Genomic DNA, 25,880 nt, shown 5'->3' on the forward strand with positions numbered 1-25,880 from the left:
GCAGTTAAAGGGTGCACTGAAACAATGAACATTTCTGGACTGCCCACCATGCCTAAGAGAGCCTTGAGGGAGGTACAAATGAATAACGTTGGCTGCAAACCCTGGGAGTTTATGATAGAACACTTGTACAGTTGATGAATTGTTTGTACTCTGAACATACAAAGTTCCCCATAAACATTCATATATCACAGACCCTCCACAGAGAGTGAGTGAGTAAATGAGAATGCTTGAATCCTTTGCTATTTAATTTATTCTTCCCTTAGGAAAGTTTAAGATAAATGATAATTTCAAATATATACATGCACACACACACAAACACACCTGCTAAATTCTTACCACCTTAGCGGGGTCATCTTCCATTCAGTCAATAGCCACACCCACTTCCATTCATTTCTTAACACTTAACTTACTATTTATTACATGCCAGGCGTGGGGGATCCAGATTAAAAGCAAATGGCCTCTGTCTTCAAGAAACGTACATTCTAGCGGAAAGACAAATACAAAATAAATAAAGACAACTAATTCATTGCAAATTACGATGAATACTTGGAAGAAAGAGGTTGAGGACATACTGTGGGGTCAGGGTGCCTAATTTAGACTATGGGGTCAAGAAAAGTCTTTTGAAAAAATTAAGCAGAGAGATCTAAATACTCAAGAAATTAGTCTAGAAAAAATAGGGTAGGACAAGTTTTCTATGCAGAGATCCTGGGCCTTCTTTAATGCTTTCCAATTATTCTGGAGCAATCTTACCCAGTCTGGTGGCTTTGAATATCATCTAAACACTGACAACTCCAAATTTATTATCTGACTCTCACTTCTCTTTGGAGCTTGACCTGGATATTCCATTACTTACTTGACATCTCCACTGAGATGTCTCAGGTATCTCAAGCTTAAAATAGCTCAAACTAGTAAGTCTCCATCCACCCCCACCACTTCCAAATCTGCTCCTCCTCCAATCTTGTCCCTCTTGGTAAAAGATACCTCCTTTATCTATATGCTTTTTCATACCAAAAAAAGAGTTCTTGATCTCCCAACCACATCCCCTGCACATATTACTATCCAGGTTAAGTCCTATCAATTCTACCACCCAAATAGATCTCAAATCTGTTACTACTTTTGTATAAGCGTCTTTTGCTTGGATCATTGCAGTAGCACCAGTGAGTTCGAAATCATTTGTGTCTGCGTACAACCACAGCTATGGAGCTGTGGACCAAGCATGTCAGTCTCAGGTGGAGGAGACTCTCTCACCTAATATAAGCACGTGGCAAAATTTCTTTCCTGATGGCTGACAAGGCTAACAATAATCACGTCAATTTCTTGGCACCTGATTGAAAGGGACAATTTGAAGAAGAAGTATTTCCATACTACTACTAGAAGGATTAAACTAGTTATTTCACTTGACATCTATGTTTAGAATGTCAAATTGAATCTCTGATTAAAAAATTCATTCTCTTGTTAAACAGCAAACGTATCTTAGCCCCAGGCTGTACAGCTGTTTAAAGAAATTCAACCACATCTTCAACAATAGCTCAATACACAATATTACTCCAGAGTTCAAAGGACTTATTTCCTATTTAAAAAATGAAACCAGGTTGTTAGATAAAATCGTAATTTAACTCATTTAACCATAATTAAAAGCTGCTGATACCTTGTTTTCTGTTAGTGCTTCAGGTTGGTTAAAAACATGTGATTAAATGGAAATAGATTAATCCTTGCTGGGTCTTTGATTTGGAATTACTTCTGAAAAATAGCCTTTGAAAGCAATCTCAATTTGTGATTAAGAGTATTTACCAGGGGGCACCTGGGTGGCTCAGTCCTTTAAGTGGCTGACTTCTGTTCAGGTCATGATCTCAGGGTCCTGGGATCGAGCCCCACGTAGGGCTCCCTGTGGGCAGGAGTCTGCTGGTCTTTCTCCCTCTGCCTTCCCCTTGCTTTGTCTCTCTCTCTCTCAAGCGCATGCGTTAATGAATAAATACAATCTTAGAAAAAAAAAATTTACCAGTAAGGAACATCTATGTGCATTTGTAACACTGTGTGGGCAAAGTATAACCACAAGATGAATTTTACTACATTTTAACATAGAAAGCAATGGAAAATTTTATTGATATGCTGATCAATGTTTATAAAGGACAGAACAGATTTTATTTATGAAATAGGAGAGAGCACTTCAATATAGAGTAACTACTGTATATAGGGCTATGCACTGTCTTTATAAGACACGATTACTGAAGCTATGCCGTCATACAATGGCTGTGACTCTCAGGTAACCTATTCGCGATTGCTTCGGCTCTCTGGTCGAGGATTTTAGAGATCTGCCTTATTCGTATTTGTTTTGAGAGCAGACAAGAGGAGTTTTATCATGTTTTTGATTTGAGATAAGGTATGCCCAGAGATGTTAAATGGTTTGTTGTTCTTATCAAAATACTTTCCGTGAAGTTGAACTGCAGTGTAGTTCAGATAGAGAGAAGGGGCTTCCGCTCGCATTCTCCTTCTTTTGATTAAACTGCTGTAGTGCTTGATCTGCTAATGGGAATTAAGAGTCATGATTTCATCCAGTCCTCTTAGAATCTAGACCATTCCTAGACCTCTTCTAGGTCCAGAAAGCACTAGAAGGCAAAAGGACGCCACTTCTTTATTTTGAAACCTCTAAAATAATATATCTTGATGCGGTAACATCTACTCATTCCAGAGGTGGTCAAAATTAAAAGATGTAAGTAACTCAGTTGTATTTAATTTCTGAGCTTAAAACATATCTGTATGTCATTTAATAATAGAATTATTATTCATTAGAGGAGTTGAATGTTGACTTTTATAGAGATTGCTATTTCCTTAAAGCCAGTCTTTATGCAGTGGGCTACATTTTAGAGGCAGGAACTTTGATCTTGCAAAGTACAAATAGCCGTGAAGCATTTCTGCTTTTTTACTGACACAGAGGGGAAGTAGGTCGAAATTTAAAAACAGAGATACATATTTTTTTCTATCTATAAGACCAGTTTGTTCTTACTGTATTTCTTTAAGTATTTCCCTTGTGTATCTTACTGTGCGAGATTCAAAGGTTAAAAATAATTGAATTAGATAAATCTTCAAACCCACATGCGGGTATCAAAAGATAGGTCTGTTTTAGTTTGAAAACTATTTACTGTAAACTAATAATTCACAAATGTATTTGACTACTTCTCTTACTCAGGACCGTATCTTCAACCTTGGTGGCAGAGAACGTAGGTTGTAATAACACAGAATGATGCATACTTTCCTAGGAGTCTACTGTGTAATTTGTGGTTTGATTTCTTGACACTTGAATGTATTCCAGGAGTTTTGCTTCTGAACACCTGGTTCCTTTCTAAACCTGATTACTCCATAATTGCAGGAATAACGTTTTCTATTCCCTTAATTTTTGGTGTTCTGATCCCTTTTATGGTTCTTATGTTTATATTAATATTTAATCTTGTGTGTTTTATTTGAGTTGTCTCTATATGAGACACTTGTTTTAATTGTTCAGCTTGGTAAGCCTCCTTCTAGCTACAGTTACATGGCTGATAATAACTTCGTTTTGCTTGCCCAATTCAGGGAGTCTGGAATGCATCAAACTCTGGTGATCAGGCTCTTGGGGTCTTTTGCATAGTGATGGCAAGGACTTGGCTTGGACTTGAATGGAAAATGGCTTGGACTTGAATGGAAAACCTGTTTAAGGCCACTTAAACCATAAGGAAATGTACTTATCATTTCACTGAACAAGAATTGTAAAGATAGGGTAGTTTCAAAGTGGAATAATTCATTGATTCATCAATGACATCACTTTGCCCAGATGTTTTCCATCTTTTCACTTTTCCAAATTCCAAAAGTGTGTTATTTGTCCCTTTGGGCAGGTTATTTCTAGTTTTCCCAAGTAGATGACAAAGTCCAGAAGCAGAAAACGGAAATTTGTTTCCACATGTCTTATTAGAAGAAAGAAACCGTTCCCAGAGGTCCCATTGGCTTTTCAGCTAGAATTATGTCACATCCCTAATCCAGAACTAATTGGCAAATGAAATGGAACATCATATTGGCTTAACTCAGCAGTGGTTTCTGGAACCTTGGAGACACAGATCCTTTTAGGGAATTCACAAGGTGAAAATCTTTTCCTCTAACAATGATAAGATATCATTTGCCTTTTTCACTCCACTGATGGTATAAAAGGACCAGGGGTGGGTAATAACTTTCAGTTGTTTAGTACAAAATCAAGGCACCAAATGCACTAGTAGTAGTCAGTGTATGTCTCCCTGCCGGCTACAAAGTGTGCTGTGATTTTCTGGTCCATACTGAAGTGCTCTTGTTTCTCAGTCACATACTGTGTGATTGTTTGACTTTTAAGTTGAAATGGCTGCTGCTTTCCTGGAACACTTTTCTTTTCTAATGTTATTTTTTTAACCTGAAAAACAGGTGAACAAAATACTGTTATTCAGACTTGGGTATTTTGCAGACTTTTTCTTGAAAATGAACAGAAGAAATAATGCCTGTCACTTTAAGGAAATCTGCTGACAGTATTTGTTGCAAATGATAAAAATTCAAGCTTTCAGGTGAAAATTAGAATACTGGGTAACTTACATCCACTCCTCTGAGCTTGAAAGCTTCCCAGTACTTATATTATTCTGATGATACCAGTGCTGATACTAACAAAAGGGATCTTTTGGTATGGTATGATGAATGGTGTCAGCATTTCAAAGATGTGCGTAACTCAGTGAACCAGTATTTTCTCAATGACTAACGCATGTTGCACAATCACTCAAAGGTAATAGATCTCTTTTAAGACCAAAATAGACTAAAAGATTTGTGCATTATGCATAGTCACATGGATCTGTTTTCAGATACTACATTTTAGCTAACCTTTGAGGAGCTACCACTTTTGAGTTTTGAGTTTTAGTATCCTTTCAAAGAAGGATATGCAAAAATTTCTGAAGAGGCTATTAAAACACTTCTTTTTTTTTTTTAACTTATTTGTATGAGGTTGGATTTTCTTAAATGTACTTGAAACAAAACAACAGATTGAATGCAGAAGCAGATATGAACATCTACATTTTCTGTTAAGCCAGAATTCTCAAATCTTTCCTTTTGAAAAATACAGTTATTTTCCATAAAATTATTATTTACATTAAAATGTAATGGGTTTATTACTTTTATTTTTCAATGAATTAATAACTATATTAAAAACTTTAATTTTTATTTTCTAAAATGGTAAATAATGATAGGTACAAGTCACATAACAAATGTACTTTGTAGTCCTCAGTAGTTTTAAGAGTACAAAAAGTTTGAGAAACACTTGGTTTGGTTTAGACCAATCAAAGATTTACCTTCTGGGGCTTAGCGACAGTCTCCCCGGTGTATGTGATTTTATATTGTCTCAATTAACAGGGTGGTTATTAACAGGGTGGTTAATGGCTTAATTAGAGCAATGATCTGCTATAGTTAAGCTGAAGGAGAATTTTCCCAGTGACATGTGGCAATCAGTAAACCCTGGCTGATCTTTGGGAGATGTTGGCAAAGGGTGTTCAGGTCTCAGGGACAGGGATGTACTGTAGTGTTCATGGGCTGCCAGCTTCTAGGGGAATCTTTCTTCAAAAGCTACATACAGTAAATGGAGAGAAGCAGTTCCTTGCCCTTATGCGCATTGGGGATCACCCTGCATCTCTGGTCAGTCCCTAAAAACACAGTGGTATTTGCTCCAAACTGGGGACCTGTTTCCTTCTCAAGGAACACAAATCAGTGACATTCCATGTCTCTGTCTCATATCAGGACTGGAGTTCTCGGTTATATCTGGGCACACCTCCAGCCTCCACAAGTTTTGAATGATGGATTGGTAATTATTCAAAAAAAGTTAATGCATTGAGAGTAAAGAGAGCATGTAGAAATAGAATTAAACAATGTTTGTATGAAACCAGAGAGGTTAATGATTATAAAGAAAACAGTCATTGCTAGGCTCTCATTTGATCACTGGGGGAAATTTTACCACTCTTAATCATGATTGAGGACACATTGGGAACCACAGGATTAGGGTTTTAAATGAGGGTTTCTCCTTTGAACATACTGAGTTTAATGTTCCTGAAAGTCTGTAGGTAGAAATGTCCACTGAGCAATTGGAAGTATTTTCTGACCTTTAACAAAGAGATTGGGTTTAGAATACAGATCTTGGAGTGTTCAACATGAAGGTCACACATGAAGCTTTAGGAACTGGTAAGATTTCTTTCCCTCTGATAGATGAAGTGATAAGCCTAAGCAGTCAAATGTGCCTTGCTGCAAGGTAGAGTGTGTGACTCTTGATCTTGGGGTTTTGAGTTGGAACTCCATGTTGGGTGTAGAGATTACTTAAAAATAAAATCTTAAAAAACAAAACAAAACAAAACTCCACACCCAATGCGGGGCTAGAATTCATGACTCCAGAATCAAAAGTGGCATGTTTTTCTGACGGAGGCACTCATAGAACAGTTTTAGATACAAAGAAAAAGGGCAGATTGTACGGATAGTTCTGATAGGCCCAACATCCAGTTTCCCTGTTAGCATCTTACATGGACATGATACATGTTACAACTAATGAACCAATATGAGTATATTATTATTAACTGAAGTCTACAGTTTATTCAGATCTCCTTATTACCTGGTGTCCTTTTTCTGTCCCAGAGTCCCACCCTGTTGTCACGTGATGCTTAGTCATGCTCCCTCCTTAGGTTCCCTTTGGTTGGGACAGTTTCTCAGATTTTCCTTGTTGTTGATGAGCATGTCAGTTGGAAGAGTATCAGTCAGGTATGTTGTAGAATGGTCCTGATGTTTTTGCTCATGATTAGACTGGGTTCTGAATTTTAGGATGACCCCAGAGTTTTTAAAAGTGCTGTTTTAGTTAAATTCTATCAAAGATAACACACTATCAACATAATTTGTCACTGTTGATGATGACCTTGCTCACCTGGCTGAGTTGGGGTTTGTCACGTTTCCCCACTGCCAAGTTACCCCTCCCCCATCTTTTTCATACTGTGCTCTTGGAAGGGGAGCCCTGCGTACACCATGCTTTAGGTGGACAGTTATGCCCCTCCCCCAGACAGAGTATCTACATAAATTATCTGGATTTTTTCTGCATGGGATGTTTGTCTGTTTTCCCTCATTAAAAAAAAAAAAAAAGATTTTATTTATTTGAGAGAGAGACAGACAGTAAGAGCACGAGCAGGGAAGGGACAGAGAGGGAGAAGTAGACGCCCTGCTCAGCAGAGCTGAGAACACTCGGATCCTGACCTGAGCCATCCAGGTGCCCCTGTTCTCCCTCAGTTTAAAATTCATTTAATCATTATTTCTGGCAGTGTGGATTCTTGGATATTTTGTACTTTGGGTGGTAATTCAAAGCTGCGTTTCAGTTGTTGCTCAAATAGTTCCAGCCTCAGCCGTCAGGAGTGTGTTCGGTGGCTTCTGTGTTTCTGCCACGCAGCCCTGCTCAGTCGTGGCTGTTGAGTTAGTGTTTCACCCGTGCAGTGAGCACAAGCATGACTGTGCTGAGAAGTAGTAAGTGGTAAAGCAGTTAAAGGAAAGCACTTAACGTCGGACCTCAAATCAAGGTGAGGTTTACTCTTCCTAAGTCTTCAAGACCTTTTTTTTTAACGATTTTATTTATTTATTTGACAGACAGAGATGACAAGTAGGCAGAGAGGCAGGCAGAGAGTGTGTGGGGGGGAAACAGGCTCCCTGCTGAGCAGAGAGCCCGATGTGGGGCTCGATCCCAGGACCCTGAGACCATGACCTGAGCTGAAGGCAGAGGCTCAACCCACTGAGCCACCCAGGTGCCCCAAGTCTTCTAGAGATTTTAATATCACAAAAATGCAGATAGATGAAAGTCCTCGCTATGCCATGAAAGGGCCCTAAGCATTAAAAACAAAAAACAAAACAAAAAAAACCCACCCAAAACCCAGAGTAGTTAAATGGGGTGGACATTGAGGACACCACTTAAAATTTATAATCTGATGCAACTGAGAAAATAGTAACTGTTCTTACCACTTTTATATGTGCTGTACCCTAATTTTTTTTGCTCTTAATGGAGAGTAATGTGGTAAATGTTAATTATAATGTGGGTATGCCAGAATTTCTGATGTACTCCAAACTTCTCTGAATGCCAGCAGTGTAGGATTATAGAGAAAAAAACTTGATTTTAGGTCTCATTTAAATTCCTGCAAAGACTTGATCTTCAGAAATGCTATAAAAATGCTTTCCAGTGAATAGGTAATATTTCTCACAGTGAATATCTTCTAGCCATATAGGAATTTAAAAATGTTTAGAAGACAGAAATTGTGTTCATTTTATTTTGTGATCATTTCCTCATTTGAATTAACCAGTGAAGTTTCAAAATGTTGCAGGTGACAAAAGAAGCAAGACAGTTGAAGGGTGTTGGTTGGTAGGATTTGGATAGGTTAAGGATGAAGAGACAGTATTAATCCATGACTCCTCCCGTATTATTAACAGTCACGTTTCACATTTTGGGTCCAGAGAAGTCACTTCCAACCCCCATTCTGTCAGTAGTTAGTCTGTATCTGCTTTGCACTGAGCCAAGAACTCGAATCTGAGGATACTACCCTGACCACGTCACAGTCCTCCTAACAAGCAGCCTGCGAGTATAGGAGGCATGGGTTGGGGTCGACAAGGAAGCCGTCGGCGCAGACCAGTGCAGGCTCTGTGCTGGATGGGCAAGCACTTAGGAAGCACAGCTAACCCGAAACTGGTTTGGGAAAAAGGGAAAGGGCAATGACTAGTTATTTCGCAATAACTAGTTAGTGATTTAGCAATAATTAGTTGTTTAGCAATAACTCAACTAAATCTTGAAGGATGAGTAGGAGATGAGGGACGACAAAGGAGAGGAGGGGCTACAGAGAAGTGAACTTTCCATCCGGAAAAATGTTTGACGTTTGAGGTGGTAATGAGTCTTTCACTACAGCGAAGCTCATGGAGCTCTGGACCTGCCGTTATCCCACAGAAGTATAGTGCAGACCAGCTACGGAGTTTAAAAAAACTTCAGTGGTTACATTAATAAAATAACAATCAAGTAAAATTACTTTTAGGAATGTTTTAGTCCGGGTTCAGTGGGTTGAGCGTCTGCCTTCAGCTCAGGTCATGATCTCAGGGTCCTGGGATGGAGTCCCGCGCCGGGCTCCCTGCTCAGTAGGCGGTCGGTCCTCCCGCTGCCCCTCCAACGGCTTGTGATCTCTCTCGCATATAAATGAATAAAATCTCTAAAAAAGGGATGTTTTAGTCTAATATATTTAAAATTACATCATCTCAGCATGTCAGTCTGAAAGATTATTAATGAGACATTCTTACCTTTTTTTTAAAACCACATTTGAGAAAGCTGATGTAGGATTACACTAGAGTATGTCTCAAATTGGACGGGCCACATTTCAAGTACTCGGTAGCCACATGTGGCTCGTGGCCACTATATTGGGCAGTATGACTGTAGAGTGAAATAGAGAGAGAGAAATTTGCGGAGGTAACACGGGCGCAGAGTAGGTAGGATGTGGTTTGCCGGCAAAACTGTTTCACCCAACGGTGATAGGAGGCTTTGCAAAGTTTATGTATGCGAGTAATGGCACCGCAGAGTGATGACTAACATGTTCACTGCGCGGAGTGGCTTGCAGGTGGGTCTACCAGAAGTCTGTGAGTTTTAGGCAAAAATGATAGTTATTTTTCACTAGGGAGTGACTCGAGTGTGGTGAGAGAGGAGAGTCAGAGTCCTGAGGAGAGAGCGAGTGGAGAGAGGGAGCAGAACAACTGTGTCGCTTTTGCTTTTTTTCCATCCCCGTTGGGTCTTTGGCAGAACCATTTTGAGAACTGGGAGAAACAAGAGGAAGTATGGCAGGATTGGGAGAGAGTGTTGGGTGTGGGACATCCTCCGTTCTAAGAGTTGCCTGCGAGAATCAAGTGGACCTCTGCCGTCTGAAAACGGGGAGATAGGGGTCACAGATCTATAAATAGTAACAGGTCCCGGGGTTGGACACGATTACCCAGAGTGAGTATATAAAACAGTAATTCTAAATCCTGATTTCTTTGGTAAGAATTAACTAGGAGGTAACTTAAAATGCAGATTTGGGCCTCTGTGTCCAAGATGCTGGTTCACTGGGGTGACATTGGAAATTGTGTCTTTAATAAAAGAATTCCTAGAGTCTCTGATGCTCATGCAAGTGATGTTCAAAACACTCTTTGCAAACACTGGTGTAGAATGGTAAGTAAGAGGATCCAGAAGAAGTTGCCTACATTTACGGACGTTCAGAGGACAAAGCCCTTAAAGAAGATAGGAGAGAACCACTGGAGAGGTTAATGAAAAACCTGTGTTATTTGCTATATTTTTTTAAGATTTATTTACATATTTTAGAGAGAGACACGGGTGGGGAGGAAGGGTATTCAGAGGTAGAGAGAGACTCAATCACATCCCGCAGTGAGTGGGCACCCCAATGAAGGGCTCGATCTCAAGAGTCCGGCGCCCAACTCACTGTGCCACCCAGGAGCCCCTTAGACCTTCATTTTTAAATGTAGCTTGAAAGTTCAATTAGGTCTGCAAATTAGTTCTTTTTGTTTGTTTCTGCCAAAGAGGATGGCTCTATTTTGGAATGAAGCCAAATAATTTACAAGTCACATTTTCGTCACTTTCAGGGTGTGCACAGTTCGCCTTACACGTGACCAGTCTTACTACTTTAAAAAGGTGCCAGGCAGAGTAGGATGGCATCCTCTCAGCTGATGTCACTGCTGATATACATGGCTATTTCAGAATCGCTCCACATACAAAGCTTATTCTGTATTTGAAGTTCTTACACAAATACAGATGGAAGAGTGACTACTTCTGAAACATTTGCAAAATTACATTTAAAAACTCGAGATTTATAAAACTGTTCACGTGCTATCGTTTGCACCAATTCCTTGAACATTATAGACGCTAGTTGTATAATTTGTCTAATTTGGTTTTATTACAATGCTTTATTTTTTTACTGTCACGGAATTTCTTAAAACACAAAAGCAGAGAAAATAGTAAAATGACACCCGTATAACCATCATCTGCTGTCAGTGGTTCCTGGATGAGTGGTCTTGCATCACCGACACACTCCCTAATTGCATCCGTAAATACATCCATGTATATATCTCTAAGAGGTAAGGACTCTTTTTTTCATTGAAGCATAATACTATTATCATATATGAAAAAATAACTCCTGGGGCACCTGGGTGGCTCAGTGGGTTAAGCCTCTGCCTTCGGCTCAGGTCATGATCTCAGGGTCCTGGGATCGAGCCCCACATCAGGCTCTCTGCTCAGCAGGGAGCTTGCTTCCCCCTCTCTCTCTGCCTACTTGTGATCTCTCTCTGTCAAATAAATAAATAAAATCTTTAAAAAAAATCCATGCTATCAAATATTCAGCCAGTATTAAAAATGGCCCGATTAGCTCATACTTCTTTTTACAATTGGATTCTTCAAATTAGGAACCAAACAGGCTGCTATAATGAAATGCTGAATTTTCACTGTTTATTTAGCTGTAAATTCCAGATGAGAAGACTTGAAATGGTTCAAAAGGCATGCTTTGACAGATACCAATTAGGAAAATTAAAAAGAGATGTGGTCATTATAATTTTCCAATCCAGTCTTTAGTTCAGTAGCAGAAATGCCACCTGGCCTGACCACAGGCACTTGAGCCCTCTGAACCTAATGTCACACACACAGATTTCCAAACTTGCAGGCTTTCTGACTTTGTCTTTCAACCTTTGGTCAAAGTCCTAAGGGACATAATTACGTATTGGATCTGGTATTTAATTAATAGGAGCCATTCTCTAGGGTCTAGTCTTTGATCTAGTCTTTGGATAGACCAATTCCCCAGGGGCTTAATAGAGCAGAGGAAGTTGGAAATTCAGATAATTCTCTTGATACCTGATTTCCATTTCCTACTCCTTTTTTTATCTATACAGATGTAAAAGCAAAATTAGAACATAAAGGATGATACAGATGATTCATAACATTTGTCTTTGATGATGTAGCAAAGGTGCAAGTATTTCCCAAGTGTGGTTCCCATTTAATAAAAGGTTTACAAAGGGAAACAAACCATCTCTGCTAAAGAACTTGGTTATTTTGCAATCAATATCAACTGAAAGGGTCAAGATACATTCTGTTTACATTTGTAGCGTTGCTAATAAATCAGGTGTCTTAACATAAAACTCTAAGGAACTGGAAAACATACAGGAAGAGGCTTATGCTGGACCCACACTCAGAAGTAGCCACTCTATCTCATGTAAATTCTAGAGACTTTAAGAGTAGTAGTCACAGTGGCAGGCACATGATTCATGTAAAGATATTTATAATGTTTTTTGTGGACTCTCTGCCCTTAGAGGATAAAAGGCTCATATTCTGGGTCTCCCAGGACATAGACCACACACAAGTGAGGACTGGAGAACATTGGCTTAGGTACCTTGTAGAAGCCTTGGTCTACCTGTGCCTCCAGAGAGCCTAAGTGTGAGCAGAGGAGATTTGGTCGTGGACTTGTTTGGAGCTGGCACTGCCGTTCTAGTGATTCAGCCACTGCTATCTTTATAGCTTCAGAAGAACATTTTTGTTGGCAAAAACAATTTGGCCCTTCATTTCTTAAAACGGGAGTTGAGAATTTAGCAAGTACATTTTCTTCTCTCTCTCTCTCTCTCTCTCTCTCTCTCACACACACACACACACGATAAATAGCTTAGTGGTTTAAGATCAAGGCTTTTGAGCTCAGACTGTGGGTTTGAACTTTAGCAGATATCCCCCAGGTGGGCAAGTTACACAACTTCTCTGCAGTTATTTTCTTGTCAGTAAATTGGGTATCATGACAGTAAATAAGGTTGTTGTGAAAATTAGATAAGAAAGTGCATGTGTGGACTTAAGACGTAGGAAAGTTCTGATGCCTGGTAAAACATTCAGCACCTTCATTAGCAGTGGTAGTAACAGTATCAGGATAGAGAAGTTACAAAAGCCTGATAACCTTCCCCAAATGCCGCCACTATTAATGGAGTTTACAGACTACTTCCACGTGTTTATTTCTCCAAACGCACCGTCTCATTATACGAAGTTCTGCAGGGTTACACACCCGGCGTTCTGCTCAGTCAAACCAGTCATTCAAAGCACTTTGTTGGGCCTTGAGAGGACCTCGTTAGTTATGGCGGCTCCCGTGGCCCTTCTTCTGGAGGAGTTTGGTTAGGAACAAAACACAACTAAAGACACACAGAAAGGGGGACACATTGGGGGGAAGGGGGCTTTAAACCTGATAAGAACTATAAAGGAAAGAAAACAGTATCTAATGAGAAGAGATCATGTTAAGTTAGTGCAGGAGAAGAGGGTTCTCGAGTTAGAGACGGCCTCTCGGAGAAAGGGAAACTGAAAGGATGAGACAGCTTCTGGTAATCCAGATTGTCCGTTAGCTGCAGAGCACTGTGCCATATAAATACACCACGAAAATTACCTTTTTTTTTTTTTTCCCAAAGAAAAACAAATTCCTTCAGGTCATGGTCCCCGAGGTCTGATCGAGCCCCGCGTTAGGCTCCCTGCTCCGTGGGAAAGTCTGCCTCTCCCTCTCCGCCCCTCCCTCCCACTCATGAACTTTCTCACTCTCTCTCAAATAAATAAAATCTTTAAACAACAGCAACAACAACAACAAAAACCGGATTCTTCATCTAATGCTATTAACGCTGGAAAATCAAGTGATACTCTGTTGTAAGCAGTATATATTTTTTAAAGATTTTATTTATTTGTCAGAGCGAGAGAGAGCACCAGCAGGAGGAGCAGCCACAGGGAGAGGGAGAACCAGACTCCTGCCCAGCAGGGAGCCTGATGTGGGACTCGATCCCAGGACCCTGGAATCATGACCCGAGCCAAAGGCAGCTGCTTAACTGACTGAGCCACCCAGGAGCCCTGTAAGCAGTATTTTATGAAATTCCACTGTGGTCCGTACTAACAACCTTTTGGTGGGTAATTGATGGTGGTGCTGATGGGGACCTCACTGTGGCTTTGAGTATACCTTATTAGATGTCAGGGACTTAGCAAAGCATTTTGCCTACATTATCTTATTTACCTCTATTAGTTCATTTAATCTTAAAAGCAACCCTGGAGTGTTTCTGGTAAAACACGGCTGATGGAACATGTGTGTTCATTTTTTCTCCTCAACTAAAGATGACAGAAACGAAGTCATGAAATCATGAAGATGCAGCTATAAAGACAGGGAAGATAATGGGCAAAAGTAATAAACAGTTTGAAAGATAGAAAGGAAATAGTGAACTCTTTGCTCAGAGAATATAGTCCTTGGGAATGGGAAGAGCAGGAAGAAGGAAGCCTGTGGGGGCTTCTAGCACCCCAGAAACACTTGCATTGTAAGCACCGGGCCCCTGTGAAAGAGGAGGTGAACCATTTGTCTGGAACAAGAGGGTGTTTGAAAATCCGCGTAAGGAGCAGATTCCCTGATCTCCCAGATTACGAGTGTGTGTACTTAAGAGAGTTAAATCACGGTCTTCCTTATTGAAAGTCAACAGCAGACACCTAAAATTGATGAGATAGCAGGCGAAGCATCCCATTTTAACACACGGACGTAATTCCCCGCAGCAAAGCTAAAGTAATGGAAGGTTCTGTTCTGGGAAGTAGATCCCAGAGTTGGTAATACACTGTTGTTTCTATTCTATTTTAATTTTTTAAAAATTGTGGTGAAATATACATAACCGAGTATATCATTTTAGCCATTTTTTTAAGGTCTGACACTCAAGCAAACAGGTTTTATTAGTATTTTATTAGTATTAGTAAGTGAAGCAAAGTCCATTAAAAAGTTACATTTCTTTCTTGCTAGCAAGAAATTACACAATATTAAGATATTATACAATATCTAAGGTACTATACAATAAAATCAAATGGATTTAAATCATCATAGTTGTTCTTGTGGTAAAGTATACACAAAATCTACCATTTTAGCCATTTTTAAGTGTGCAGTTCAGTTGCATTTAGTAAGTTCACAGTGTTGTGCAGCCATCATTACCCTTTTCCAGACTTTTTTCATCTTCCCAAATTGAAACTGTCCCCGCTAAACATGAACTCCCCATTTCTCTTCATCACCCTTCCCTCTACCCACGTGGTAACCTTGGTTCTGGCACTTTCTGTCTCAATGTGCTGGTCTAGGTGTCTCATATCAGAAGAACCGTACAATACTTGTTTTTGTGTTCAACGTACTTCTCTTAGCATAATGTTTTCATGATTCATTTGTATTCTAGCATGTGATTTCTGTTTGAAATTTAGAGCTAATGTTAATGTATTGCTTTCATAAAAGTAGAAAGTAAAACAAACAAAACCCCGCACATGACGCTCAGTTTTGAGGTACTGAACGCCGCAGAACGGTGAGGTTTAAGAAGGGTCTTTCAAGGGGCACCTGGGTGGCTCAGTGGGTTAAGCCGCTGCCTTCGGCTCAGGTCATGATCTCGGGGTCCCGGGATCGAGTCCCGCATCGGGCTCTCTGCTCAGCAGGGAACCTGCTTCCTCCTCTCTCTCTCTCTGCCTGCCTCTCTGCCTACTTGTGATCTCTCTCTGTCAAATAAATAAATAAAATCTTTTTAAAAAAAAAAAAAAAAAAAAAAAAGAAGGGTCTTTCAAGGCCACGGCTAGTAAGTTAACGCAGCCAGGCTTCCTGGTTGGATTCTCTCTCCTTGATGCTTGCCAAATCAGCATTTTTTGTAAATCCATGATTACCTCACATGTGGATTATTGCTGTTTAACAGCTAACGTATTCATTTTCTATTTCTGCTGTCATAGTTACTCGGGCGTTGGTGACTTAGAACGATACACATATATTATTTTATAGTTGTGTAGGCCAGACTTCCGACATGGGTCTCACGGGGCCACACGCCTTCGGGAGGAAGCCATTTCCCTTCTTTTCCAGCCTCTAGAGGCCACCCACGCTCCTTCGCTGGTACCTTTCTTCCTCAAGCAACATAAGCATCACTGCGTGTTTCCATAGTCCCAGCACCCTCGGACTTTCCTGTCTCTGCCCGCCTTCGCGATCGCATGGAGCCTGCCCGGCTAATTTGGGATCATCTCCCCATCTGAAGGTCTGCTAACCAGCCACCCAGCTCTGTCCCCAATCTCGACTTTCCTTTGCCATGTATACTAACGTTTATAGGTTTGAGAGATGAGAATGTGGACATCATTTGCCCTGGGTGGTGGGAGGCATTACTCTGCCTACCCAACTAATGGTTTTACCTACTTCCCCCCTGACTGTGATCATGATGCTTGCTTGAAGTCCTTCAGGAGCTCTTACTGCCGTCAGGGTAGTGTTCACACTCTTCTGCAGGGTACACAAAAACCCAGTTTACTCACTCCTCTAACCCCGCATGTCAAAAACACACATCAGCACCCCGGGTTTCAGTTCCCCAGTTGAGAACCAACCTTTTACTCATTTCGTCCCTCTCCGTGCGTTGCTCTGCCCTCTGCCCTTTACTGGGCTCTGTCCTACTCATCCTTCAGTCAGACCTTGGATGCCACTTCCTTTTTGAAGGCCTTTTTGCTTTGGTTGCCACAGCAACCTGCCTCGCTCCAGTAGAGCACTTCCCATACTGTCCTGAAGTTGCCTTCTTTTATGATCTCCTTGACCGGATTGTAAGCTACCGAAAGGCAAGAATCCTATTTTACTCACCCTCATTTCCTAGCTAGTTAACAAGAGCAGCTTGCCAGCATAAAAGGGACACCAACTTTTGCTTGAAGATATTTCCAACCCTTAATTAACACTGGTCTGTTTTTCCAAGGAGACTTGCAGAGGATAGAGCCATATCTAAGGACTGGAATGGAGTGAACGGTTAATCCCCTAAGTGGATTTCACTGTAAATTTGCTGGGATATATTTGCCTGTACCTGACCGAGACTTTAGCGATGAGCACGTTAATAGCTCACTTTTACGTGACTGATCCAATTTGTTAACATGCACTTGATTCTACTTAATTTTTAATACAACTTTACTGGTATAAATAAATACTTGAACAACTATATCAAATAGCCATAAAGAGGGGAAAGCTTTCAACTAAATGTATAACTGGATTGGCTAATTAACTTTCTAATTTAAGAGACTGTAGAATAAACATCTCCCTTGGAATTGATTCAAGCTAGTCAAGCTGAAAGAGAAAGCAAGAAAGAACGAATGTTCACATTATAAGTACCTTGAAATGTTTCTATGCTATTCCTTGTTCCATTTAAAATTTCCATTGACCTGCAATGTTTACAGACCAAAAAGCCACCAGTTTATGGTTCTACAGATTTTTTTTAAACTACCAACCTTTGCAGAGAAACTAATACGGGTCTCCTCACAACAACTGGGAGAGCCTTGATAGGAGAGGGAAAGTAATGCGGGGATTGCGAGCACAGCCTCCAGAGCCAGACTGTTTGCACTGGGGTCCTGGGTCTGCCACGTGCTATGTAACCACCTCAGTTTTCTTCATCTGTGAGATGGGCATAATGATACTTAACCTTGCAGGGCTATACGGGGGTAAAATACCATATTTAACTCACTTAAACTGATCGACACATTTCAGACTGGACATCTTCCTGTATTTAGGGTGGGAAGAAAGACTGTGAACCCTAATTGCCTAGGGAAAGGGACTGTCACTGTAATTGGAATGAAACCTGAGTTGATGAAAGTACCGACTGTAGGTGAGCTCCTCTGCGGGGAAGCAAGCTAAGCATAGTAGGTTCTTAGTTATTGACCACGGCCAGAATTATTCCTCAGAAAACATTGGGGAGCATCTAGACCTCTCTAAAGATGTGAAATGGTACAAAGAGGTGGTTTATGGGATTCTATGAAGAATGCAAAAATGGCTTATTCTAGTTAAAATAAAATATAATTTGGGCTTTACTTAGCAACAGTGCAAGAAAAATGTAGAAATCCCTAAAAGCTACTCTTGTTTTGACAATTCATTTATTGCCTTCCCTGATGTGTAGAATTTTGCTGCATTCTTGCTGTCAAATTTTTAATAAATAAAGGTAAGCAATGTTAGTTAAGCAAAACCTAGTGTATCTTGATTTTTAAAAGATGTATTTGTTTTCATAAATGTCAGTTGTAATATGGGTCTCATTAATTATCTTGGAATCTCCAGGCAGGATCTGAAATATGCTCTTATGTGATGACATTTTAAATGAATTTTAAAAATGAGTTTATTAATTTTAACCAGTAAAGCAATTGAACCGCTTTAAAAAATACTTACATGGAGGGGCACCTGGGGGGCTCAGTCCGTTAAACGTCTGACTTTGGCTTTAGGTCATGATCTCAAGGTCCTGGGCTGGAGAGGGTTGGCCCCCTGTGTTCAGCAGGGAGTCTGCTTCTACCCCCCCCCCCCCCACCTTCTCCCTTTGCCCCTTCCCTGCTCCTGTATGTGCGCACACTGTCATTCAAATAAATAAAATCTTCTAAAAAGATATTTACATGGTAACTTCCTGCTAATTCATCCATAAATCCTCTTCACATTTGCAGTGTTCATGTGGATTATTTGTGTGGCCTTTTCAGTTCCTTTGGACTGAGAGTTAAGGTTTGGAAAGTTGTTGGTTTTTTGTTTTGTTTAGTTTTGTTTTTTTCTTTCTTTCCCTGTGCTTTTGGAGTTCTAAAATACCCCAAATTGCTGCCTGTTGGCATCTAGGCCCCCACGTTTGGGTGAAGCGACTGCTTATTGGACCTACTGGTTTTCTTCGTCTTTGGATTCTGTGAGTGAACAAGGCTGGCTAGAAGCAAGATTGAGAAGTTGGCAGTTTGTTTGGTTTTCCTTTTGTCTCTGTGCACCATACTACCCTTAGGAAGTGAGGCAGTCATACTTCCTCCCTTCTTAAAACTCCATCTTCTTCAGAAAAGGCATGAAAAATATTTTTGCAGCAGTATAAATAGGTAATAAAATAGTAGTAACATCCCTTAGGGCCAAAGTCCCTTTGGTTTCAAGTCCCAGGAATAAAGTTCTGAATGTGGAATGGCAGGGATTGGTGAGCACCGTAGACTAGGTCTGGGGCAAGACGTCTTCCTGGTACCATCACGCGGGCCAGCGGTGATCCGCCAGTTACCGCGGCTCCGGCTGTGAGCCGCTTCCTTGACTCCTTCTGGGGGATATCGCGGCTTCTAGGCCAGGCTCATTCCCATTTTCGAAAGGACTTGACGTAGTAAATCAGGAACTTGAAGCCTCTCGTTGTTGTCCTCCTTCCTGTCTGATGTTAGAAGTTCCTGGGTTTGTGTTGGGATGAACCCAGACTGGGGGATCTGCGTAGTGCAGTGTTAGCATCATCTAGGCAAATCACATAAAAGTGAACTTTCCTACTGGAGGTGGGGAGTAGTTTGAGCTGTTGTTCTAATTGTTGCATTTCTCTAATTGTTGCATTTCTCCAATCTATTTTCATTTGTGCAGATAACCTGAAGCTCATTTTATTGCGTACGCCTACCAACTCAGAACGGTCTCCCCGGACAGGCACATCAGTCAAATTAGTCTCTCACCAGGGCGGGATGGGTTGCGCTCTCCCTGCCTTTGTACCCTCCCCAAAGTGGTGGGCTCTGTGGCGGAGGATGGTCTTACCAGTCAATGAGTCCGCATTAGAAAGGGCGACAGCGCAGCTGCACGGTTCCGTGCAAACTCTCAGTCTGTCTTAATTTTAGGAATGACGGGTATTTAGAGGAGATGGCAGAGCTGTACTTTCTCAAGGGATCAGCAGAAGACTGCCCCACAGACCCATTTCCCATCCTGACCGTGGGCTTGACATGGTAGACGTCACCCAGTGCTGCACGACTTAAAGAATTAGAAATGGGGCATGCCTTTTGTATTTCTCTGGCTTCAGACCTGGAGTGGTTGTCCTCCGTGTCCAGGCTGAAACACATAGTCTCCAAAAGTGAGTAGACAGTTGTTAATTTTGAGGCCTAGGTTTATATATTCTTTTTTTTTTTTTAAGTTTTTATTTATTTATTTATTTGACAGACAGAGATCACAAGTAGGCAGAAAGGCAGGCAGAGAGAGAGGGGGAAGCAGGCTCCCCACTGAGCAGAGAGCCTGATGCGGGGCTTGATCCCAGGACCCTGGGATCATGACCCAAGCTGGAGGCAGAGGCTTTAACCCACTGAGCCACCCAGGTGCCCCTATATATTCTTTTTTCAATTCATTAACACCTTTTCCTGATACTTTGTACCCACCCCTCCGAATTCAGGGTTGTTTATCCATATAATCTAGTCTTCCTTGTTCTCTTTCTTCTAGGCATGACTTTGTCTGAACCAAACTTTTTGGCCAAGTAAAAATCAGTTTATTTATTTTTATTTTTTTAAAGATCTTATTTGAGGGGTGCCTGGGTGGCTCAGTGGTTAAAGCCTCTGCCTTCTGCTCAGGTCATGGTCTCAGGGTCCAGGGATCGAGCCCCGCATGGTGCTCTCTGCTCAGCAGGGAGCCTGCTTCCCTTCCTCTCTGCCTGCCTCTCTGCCTACTTGTGATCTCTCTCTCTCTGTCTGTCAAATAAATAAATAAAATCTTTAAAAAAAAAACTTATTTGAGAGAAAGAGAGTGAGTGAGGAAGCACAACAGAGTGGGGGCAGAGTGAGCGGGGGGGCAAAGGTAGCGGGAGATGCAGGCTCCCCAGTGAGCAGGGAGCCGGAATTGGGGCTCCATCCCATGCCCCCCAGGATCATGACCTCAACTGAAGGCAGATGCTTAACCAACTGAACCACCCAGGAGCCCCTAAAAATCGGAGTTTAAACTGAATATGAATATAAGGAGTTTTTTAAATCTTTAGTTATTACTCATTTTAATTCATGGAAAGAACAGTTGTTTGAAAGGTCTAATGTCTTTAGATCAGTAATGTTCTTTAGAAATTTAATTAAAAGTTCTTAACTTTGTTGTGGATGGTGACAATTTTCTCCTCTACTAGAGGGAAACCAAGATTATGACATAGACTTCCTTTAGTCACAAGTAAGGATTGAGGTAGGAAGTGTGGTTCTTATTTTCTGTATTTATTGCAGCTGGTTCTTTTCTAATCCTCTGAAGAGCAAAATTTATTTGATAGAGAGAGAGCGAGCACAAGCAGGGGGAGAAGCAGAGGGAGAGGAAGAAGCAGCCTCCTCATTGAGCAAGGAGCTTGAATGGGGGACTCTATCCCAGAACCCTGGGGTCATGTCCTGAGCCAAAGGCAGATGCTTAACAGACTGAGCCACCCAGGTGCCTTAGGCCATTGGCTTTATTATATCATGACTCAAAAAGGTAGATTGGTCATGCTTAATATTTTAGATATGTGAAATAAAACTGAACCAGTGTGAATGAGTAAAACAAATGAAAAGTAAACCATTTACAAATAATTTAGTACTCTCTCTTTCCCCCCAAGCTTTTGCATATCATCTATACTGTTTTCATAGTTCAGGTGAGCCTCTTTATGAATCAAATGGGGTGGATAGAAAAAAAAATGAGTAACCCTTCTAGAAAGGTCTATGATGCTGCATGCCTGGGTGGCTCAGTTGCTTTAGTGTTCTTCCACTCGTGATTTTGGCTCAGGTCACGGTCTCAGGTTCAGGAGCAGGCTCACGGCTGTGTAAGGAGCCTGCTTGGGATTCTCTCTCCCCGCTACCTTTTTCTTTCACACATATGTGCGCTCTGTCTCTCTCTCTCTCTCTCGTTCTCTTTCTTAAGTAAAATGTTTTTTAAAAGTTCTATGTTTCTAATATATTAGAAGTTCCTTACTGATACAGTCCTTATATAGGAAATAGGCAAAAATAAACGGTACATTACAGTGATACTTTTGCAGCACTCCATTGTTTAACTCAGCAGGTGATTTTGAGTAAGCCTTCAAGTCATTTGCTGAGATTCCTTTTCCCAGTAGGAAAAGTAATATACTAGTTTGCAGCTCATTTACCATATGTAGTAATTTTACTCTTCATCTTGCCCTAATCAGAGTGCATCTCCTTGGTCATGTATGAATGTTTGGGTAAATGTAAAGAAGGGGGAGGAGACACGGTCTGTTTTCAGGTGGGTCTACCCTACAGTCTTATGCAAGGATGGTATTTAAAGTATGTAACAGTTGGTAAAGCAAGGGCACCAACCAATTAGAATGAAAGTCTTTGATAACAAGTGAGTCCTGTAGGTTCCCTGCCCGCCCCCTCCCCCCTTAGCCAGTCGTTAACCCAGTGGTTCCTGAAATGTGGGAGGTCTGGAGAATCCTGAGAGAAAGGGCTGGTGCAGGGGTAGGGGCTTGAGGAATTGAGTTAAAACTGCAGCTGTTGACCAGCTTGTCTGGAAGGATTTGAATATGTGATGAATCAGTTCAGCTGCACTTGCGTGAACCAGCTGACCATTAAATAACCCTTATAAAATGAGAAAGCATTGTGGGTACCCTAAGATACAGGGATGCAAGTACTGTATCTTACTGATATTTAGCAGAAGGATACTACATATATGGTAAAGGCACTGATGATAATGTGGTCAGTAAGATAATTATGAGCTTTAATATATAGGGGTCATTTGGAAGCTTTTAATGCTTTGTACCTAGATGCACCATATTAATTTTATGAAATATAAGGACTTTAGTTTTGCTTTTATGAGATCCAAGCACTTTAGAATAAATTTAGACCAATTCCCTTAATAGGTCCATAAATCTGAGGACCATGGTCATGGTCTCCCACAGTTAGTGATTATGGTGGGGCCTGAAGTGAGGACCAGAGTTGATCTCTCCCCTGCACCTTAGTTCTGTCTGCCTAATGACAGATGTGGAAACTCGCAGTAGGTCAATGGAATGACTTTCCCAGACAAGAAGGAAGGGGTGTGGGAAGCTTAGTACCTTGACAGACCACATTTACTAAGCACCCCACAGATGTTCTTTGTAGCACTACAAAACAAGGAATCTTGATTCCCAAAGATAGATACGCTGAGCAGCAGGATATGTAGCCACACTAACCGGGTTTGGATCTCAGTTCTCCTTCGTGTTGGTTTTGGGATCGTAAGCAAATTACTTAACTTCCTGTGCCTCAGTTTCCTGGAGTGGGACAGTAATATCTGTTTCGCCGTGTTATTAGTATGTATGTAAAGCACTTAGGGAGTAGCTGACACAGGAAGGCTTGCCATTACTATTGACCATGGAGTAGTGCGCTCTGCTAGACATCAGTAAGGCACCCCCAGAACTCACTGTTGGATTCCGGCTGGATGTAGAAACAGGCGCGCCAGGCCGAACACGGAGAAGCCTCGCGGGGAAGATCAAGAACTGCGGGAAGCAGAGTATTGCGGCAAAGGGAGGGTGTCCGGAGCCACCTTTTAAGAAAGTACGGGTTATGAGTTGCTTAAGAAAGGGGGAGGAGACCATTCGGACGGCAGGGATGGTGTGAGCAAAGGAATGGGAGCAGGAATGAGCACGAGGTAGGCAGGAGCCCACGCACTCGCTGGGCTGGACCACGAGTTTTTGCCGTTGGGTGTTAGGAAATCATCGGTGAATTGGGTAGTCGGAGGCGGTGGAGGCCCTTGGCAAGTCGCCAGCGTCTCAGGACTGATCATAAACGAGCGACCGCTCTCTGAACTCAACTTTTCCTTTCGGACCGGGGAGGCCCACGGGAGCGCGCTTGGGGATGAACTGTGGGGTGGGCAGAGAGCTCTGCCGGAGACCTTGGACTGTGCCCTAAATACGAGTTCCTTTTTGCCCGAAGAGACCGAGACGATATTTTAACAAAGGGATGGGGCTGAGTAGTGTAGATGGTCAACGTCTGCACAGATAAGCATCTCGGTTTCTCCAGCGTTCGCGCTCCGGCCCGCGTCCCGCCTCCGCCTCTCCGGGCTGCGGCAACCGACATGCAAAACCCGGAGCCGGGGCGAGCGGCGAAGGGCGCTCCACGCATGCGTCGGAAGCCGCCCAACTCCCCCGCAGCGTCCTTTCTTGGAACAAAACTACCGCGGAGCCACGGAGTTCCGCAGTTTACGTAGACTCGAATTTCCCCGGCTCGGTCCGTCCGTGTGGAATCCGAGAGCCGCGCAGTTCCCCTCCGCAAGTTGCGTTACCCGGAGTGAATGGCTGGGTGGTGCGTGTACGCCCAGAGCGTAGCACCCATAGGCGGACGGGGTGCGGCTGCGCAGGGACCTGAGTGGGCCTTCTACGCCGCTGGCGTAGCGCGGTGTCTGACGCGCGGGCCTCCGCGACGCACTTAGCGCAGCCGGCTTTGGTGAATACACGATTTGGTGCAGCCGGGGTTTGGTACCGAGCGGAGAGGAGATGCACACGGCACTCGAGTGTGAGGTAACTATAAAACCCCGATTTGTTTACATTCCCTCCCCCAGAACCGGCCCCGTGCGCCGCGGAGCCTGCGAGTCCCGGGACGGCGGGGGGGTAGACAGGGAGGCGAGAACCGGGGAGTCCGGGCCGGGTCCCTCGGGGATCCGGGCGCTGCAGTCCGCGGCGGCGGCGGCGGCGGCGGCGACGGCGAGCCGGAGCGGAGCGCGCGGTGGGCTGCGCGTGGGGCGCCGCGGCCGCTCGTGTGCGCCCTGGGCCGCCGCCGCGGCTTGGCGGCGGGGCGGCCGGCCTTCCGCGTGCGGGGCCCCGCGCTCCGCCCGGCCTCCTGTCGAGGCTGCGGACCCGCGCGGGCCGCGGGGGAGTGACCGCTGGGCGGGCGGCGGCGGTTGGGGGGCTGCGCGCGGGCGGCCTGGGGGCCGGGGTGGCGTCGGCGGAGGAGGCGGGGACCCTGCGGCCGGAGGGTGGGGGGGTCCGCGGCCAGGCCTCGGCGGGACTCGGCGGCGGCGGCGGCGACGAGCGCCCCGACTTCGCCCGCCGGTGCTTCACGCCGGTCTCTGGCGGGGTCGGGCGAGGGGCCCCCGGGATGGCGCCTCGGAGCCGCTGGTCGGCAGCGGGAGGCTAACGGACGGGGGCGCCGGTGCTCCCGTCGCGGGCGGCCCGGAGGCCTCGTGGACGCTCCGCCGCCCGAAGAGCCGAGGCGGGACGCGGGGGAGTTCCCGCTTGGACGGGCTGCGGTCCCCCCGCGGAGGGCGGAGGGGCGGCTGCGGCCGGGTGGGTGCGGGAGGCCGGGTGGGCCCGACGGGGGCGCGGCGGCCCGGGCTTTGTTCCCGGGCGCCCTGCGGCTGGGGCCGCGGGGGTCCCGGCTGGGGAGGGAGCGGGGGAGCCGCCGCGGCCCTCCGCGCCCCCGGGTCGGCCCAGCCCGCCGCCCCCGCGGGGTCCTCGAGTGCCCCCGCGACAGGGGCTGTGAGCGCGCGGGCGCCGAGAGCATCTCCCGAGGCTCGAGTGAGGCGGTGCACGTGGGAGCCGCCGGTCGGGCCGTCCCGGGAGCGGGCGGGGAGCGGGCGCGGCGTCCGGCGAGGGTCGCTCGCGGGGGTCCCCGTTCGCGTAGTGACAGGAACATGAAAGCACATGGTTTTTTCCACAGTAGGTTATGCTGCTGTTTTTGCTTTTGCTTTTTTTTCATGGGTGCACTGCTCGGTGCTCCCGTTTTCTTTTGAAAGTCGTTCCCGACGGGGAGAGCGAGCATGTGACAGGTTACGTAATTAGGAGCAAGTTCTGCTCAGGAAAGGATGGAAATTGAGAATAGTTAATGGTAATCGGCGGAAAACCTTAAGTCAAGACTTCTGTACACTTTTTTTTTAAGGACTTCCTGTTCTGCACATTTGAGTGCCCGTATGAGTCCAATCACTTGTTCAACACTTCGGGGGCCCAAACCAGACAGCCCAGACCCTGAACTCGCTGAATTCTCTGGGAGGGAGGGAGGGTGGGGGACAAGTGACCAGTGGTACGAAGAAAATCATGTGCTGGAGGGATTTTTTTTTTTTTTTTTTGAAACTTGTGTGATGAGACTGATTTCTTAAATGTGGAATATGTATAGGATTACAACTAACCTATTACACTGAAATAATCAGAATACTAAATAAGAT

General features: G+C 43.6%; 2 protein-coding genes across 4 annotated transcripts in view; one reads left to right on the top strand and one right to left on the bottom strand.

Annotated features, from left to right (window-relative positions):
* Positions 1-25,880, top strand: part of SLC39A10 (solute carrier family 39 member 10) — a 138,371-nt gene that overhangs the window by 45,628 nt on the left and 66,863 nt on the right. Inside the window, exon 1 of one of the 3 annotated variants that reach the window (XR_004288412.1) lies at positions 23,869-24,240. The exons of 1 other annotated variant lie outside the window; for it this stretch is intronic. The gene's annotated coding sequence lies outside the window, so the exon portion shown is untranslated. Of the gene's footprint in view, positions 1-23,868; positions 24,241-25,880 lie in introns of those variants that run through there. One more of the 3 variants, XM_032354263.1, reaches the window with a different exon arrangement.
* Positions 18,395-23,872, bottom strand: LOC116596990. Its single transcript, XM_032354269.1, has 4 exons — positions 23,536-23,872; positions 23,146-23,267; positions 21,553-21,554; positions 18,395-19,859 (listed from the first exon to the last, which is right to left on the bottom strand). Exons 1-4 carry the CDS (start codon positions 23,843-23,845, stop codon positions 19,589-19,591), a joined length of 705 nt encoding a protein of 234 aa, XP_032210160.1. The 5' UTR covers positions 23,846-23,872; the 3' UTR covers positions 18,395-19,588.

Source organism: Mustela erminea, chromosome 8 (assembly GCF_009829155.1).
Source record: "Mustela erminea isolate mMusErm1 chromosome 8, mMusErm1.Pri, whole genome shotgun sequence".
NCBI classification, from domain to species: domain Eukaryota; kingdom Metazoa; phylum Chordata; class Mammalia; order Carnivora; family Mustelidae; genus Mustela; species Mustela erminea.

What these genes read in the sequence shown, in the direction of transcription:
- LOC116596990 (XM_032354269.1), bottom strand. Translation starts at nt 23,845, where the DNA reads ATGCGTGGAGCGCCCTTCGCCGCTCGCCCCGGCTCCGGGTTTTGCATG. An exon ending in TCCCCGGTCCGAAAGGAAAA is followed by an intron (nt 23,268 to 23,535) that starts GTTGAGTTCAGA and finishes CTTTCTTAAAAG; the next exon opens with GTGGCTCCGGACACCCTCCC.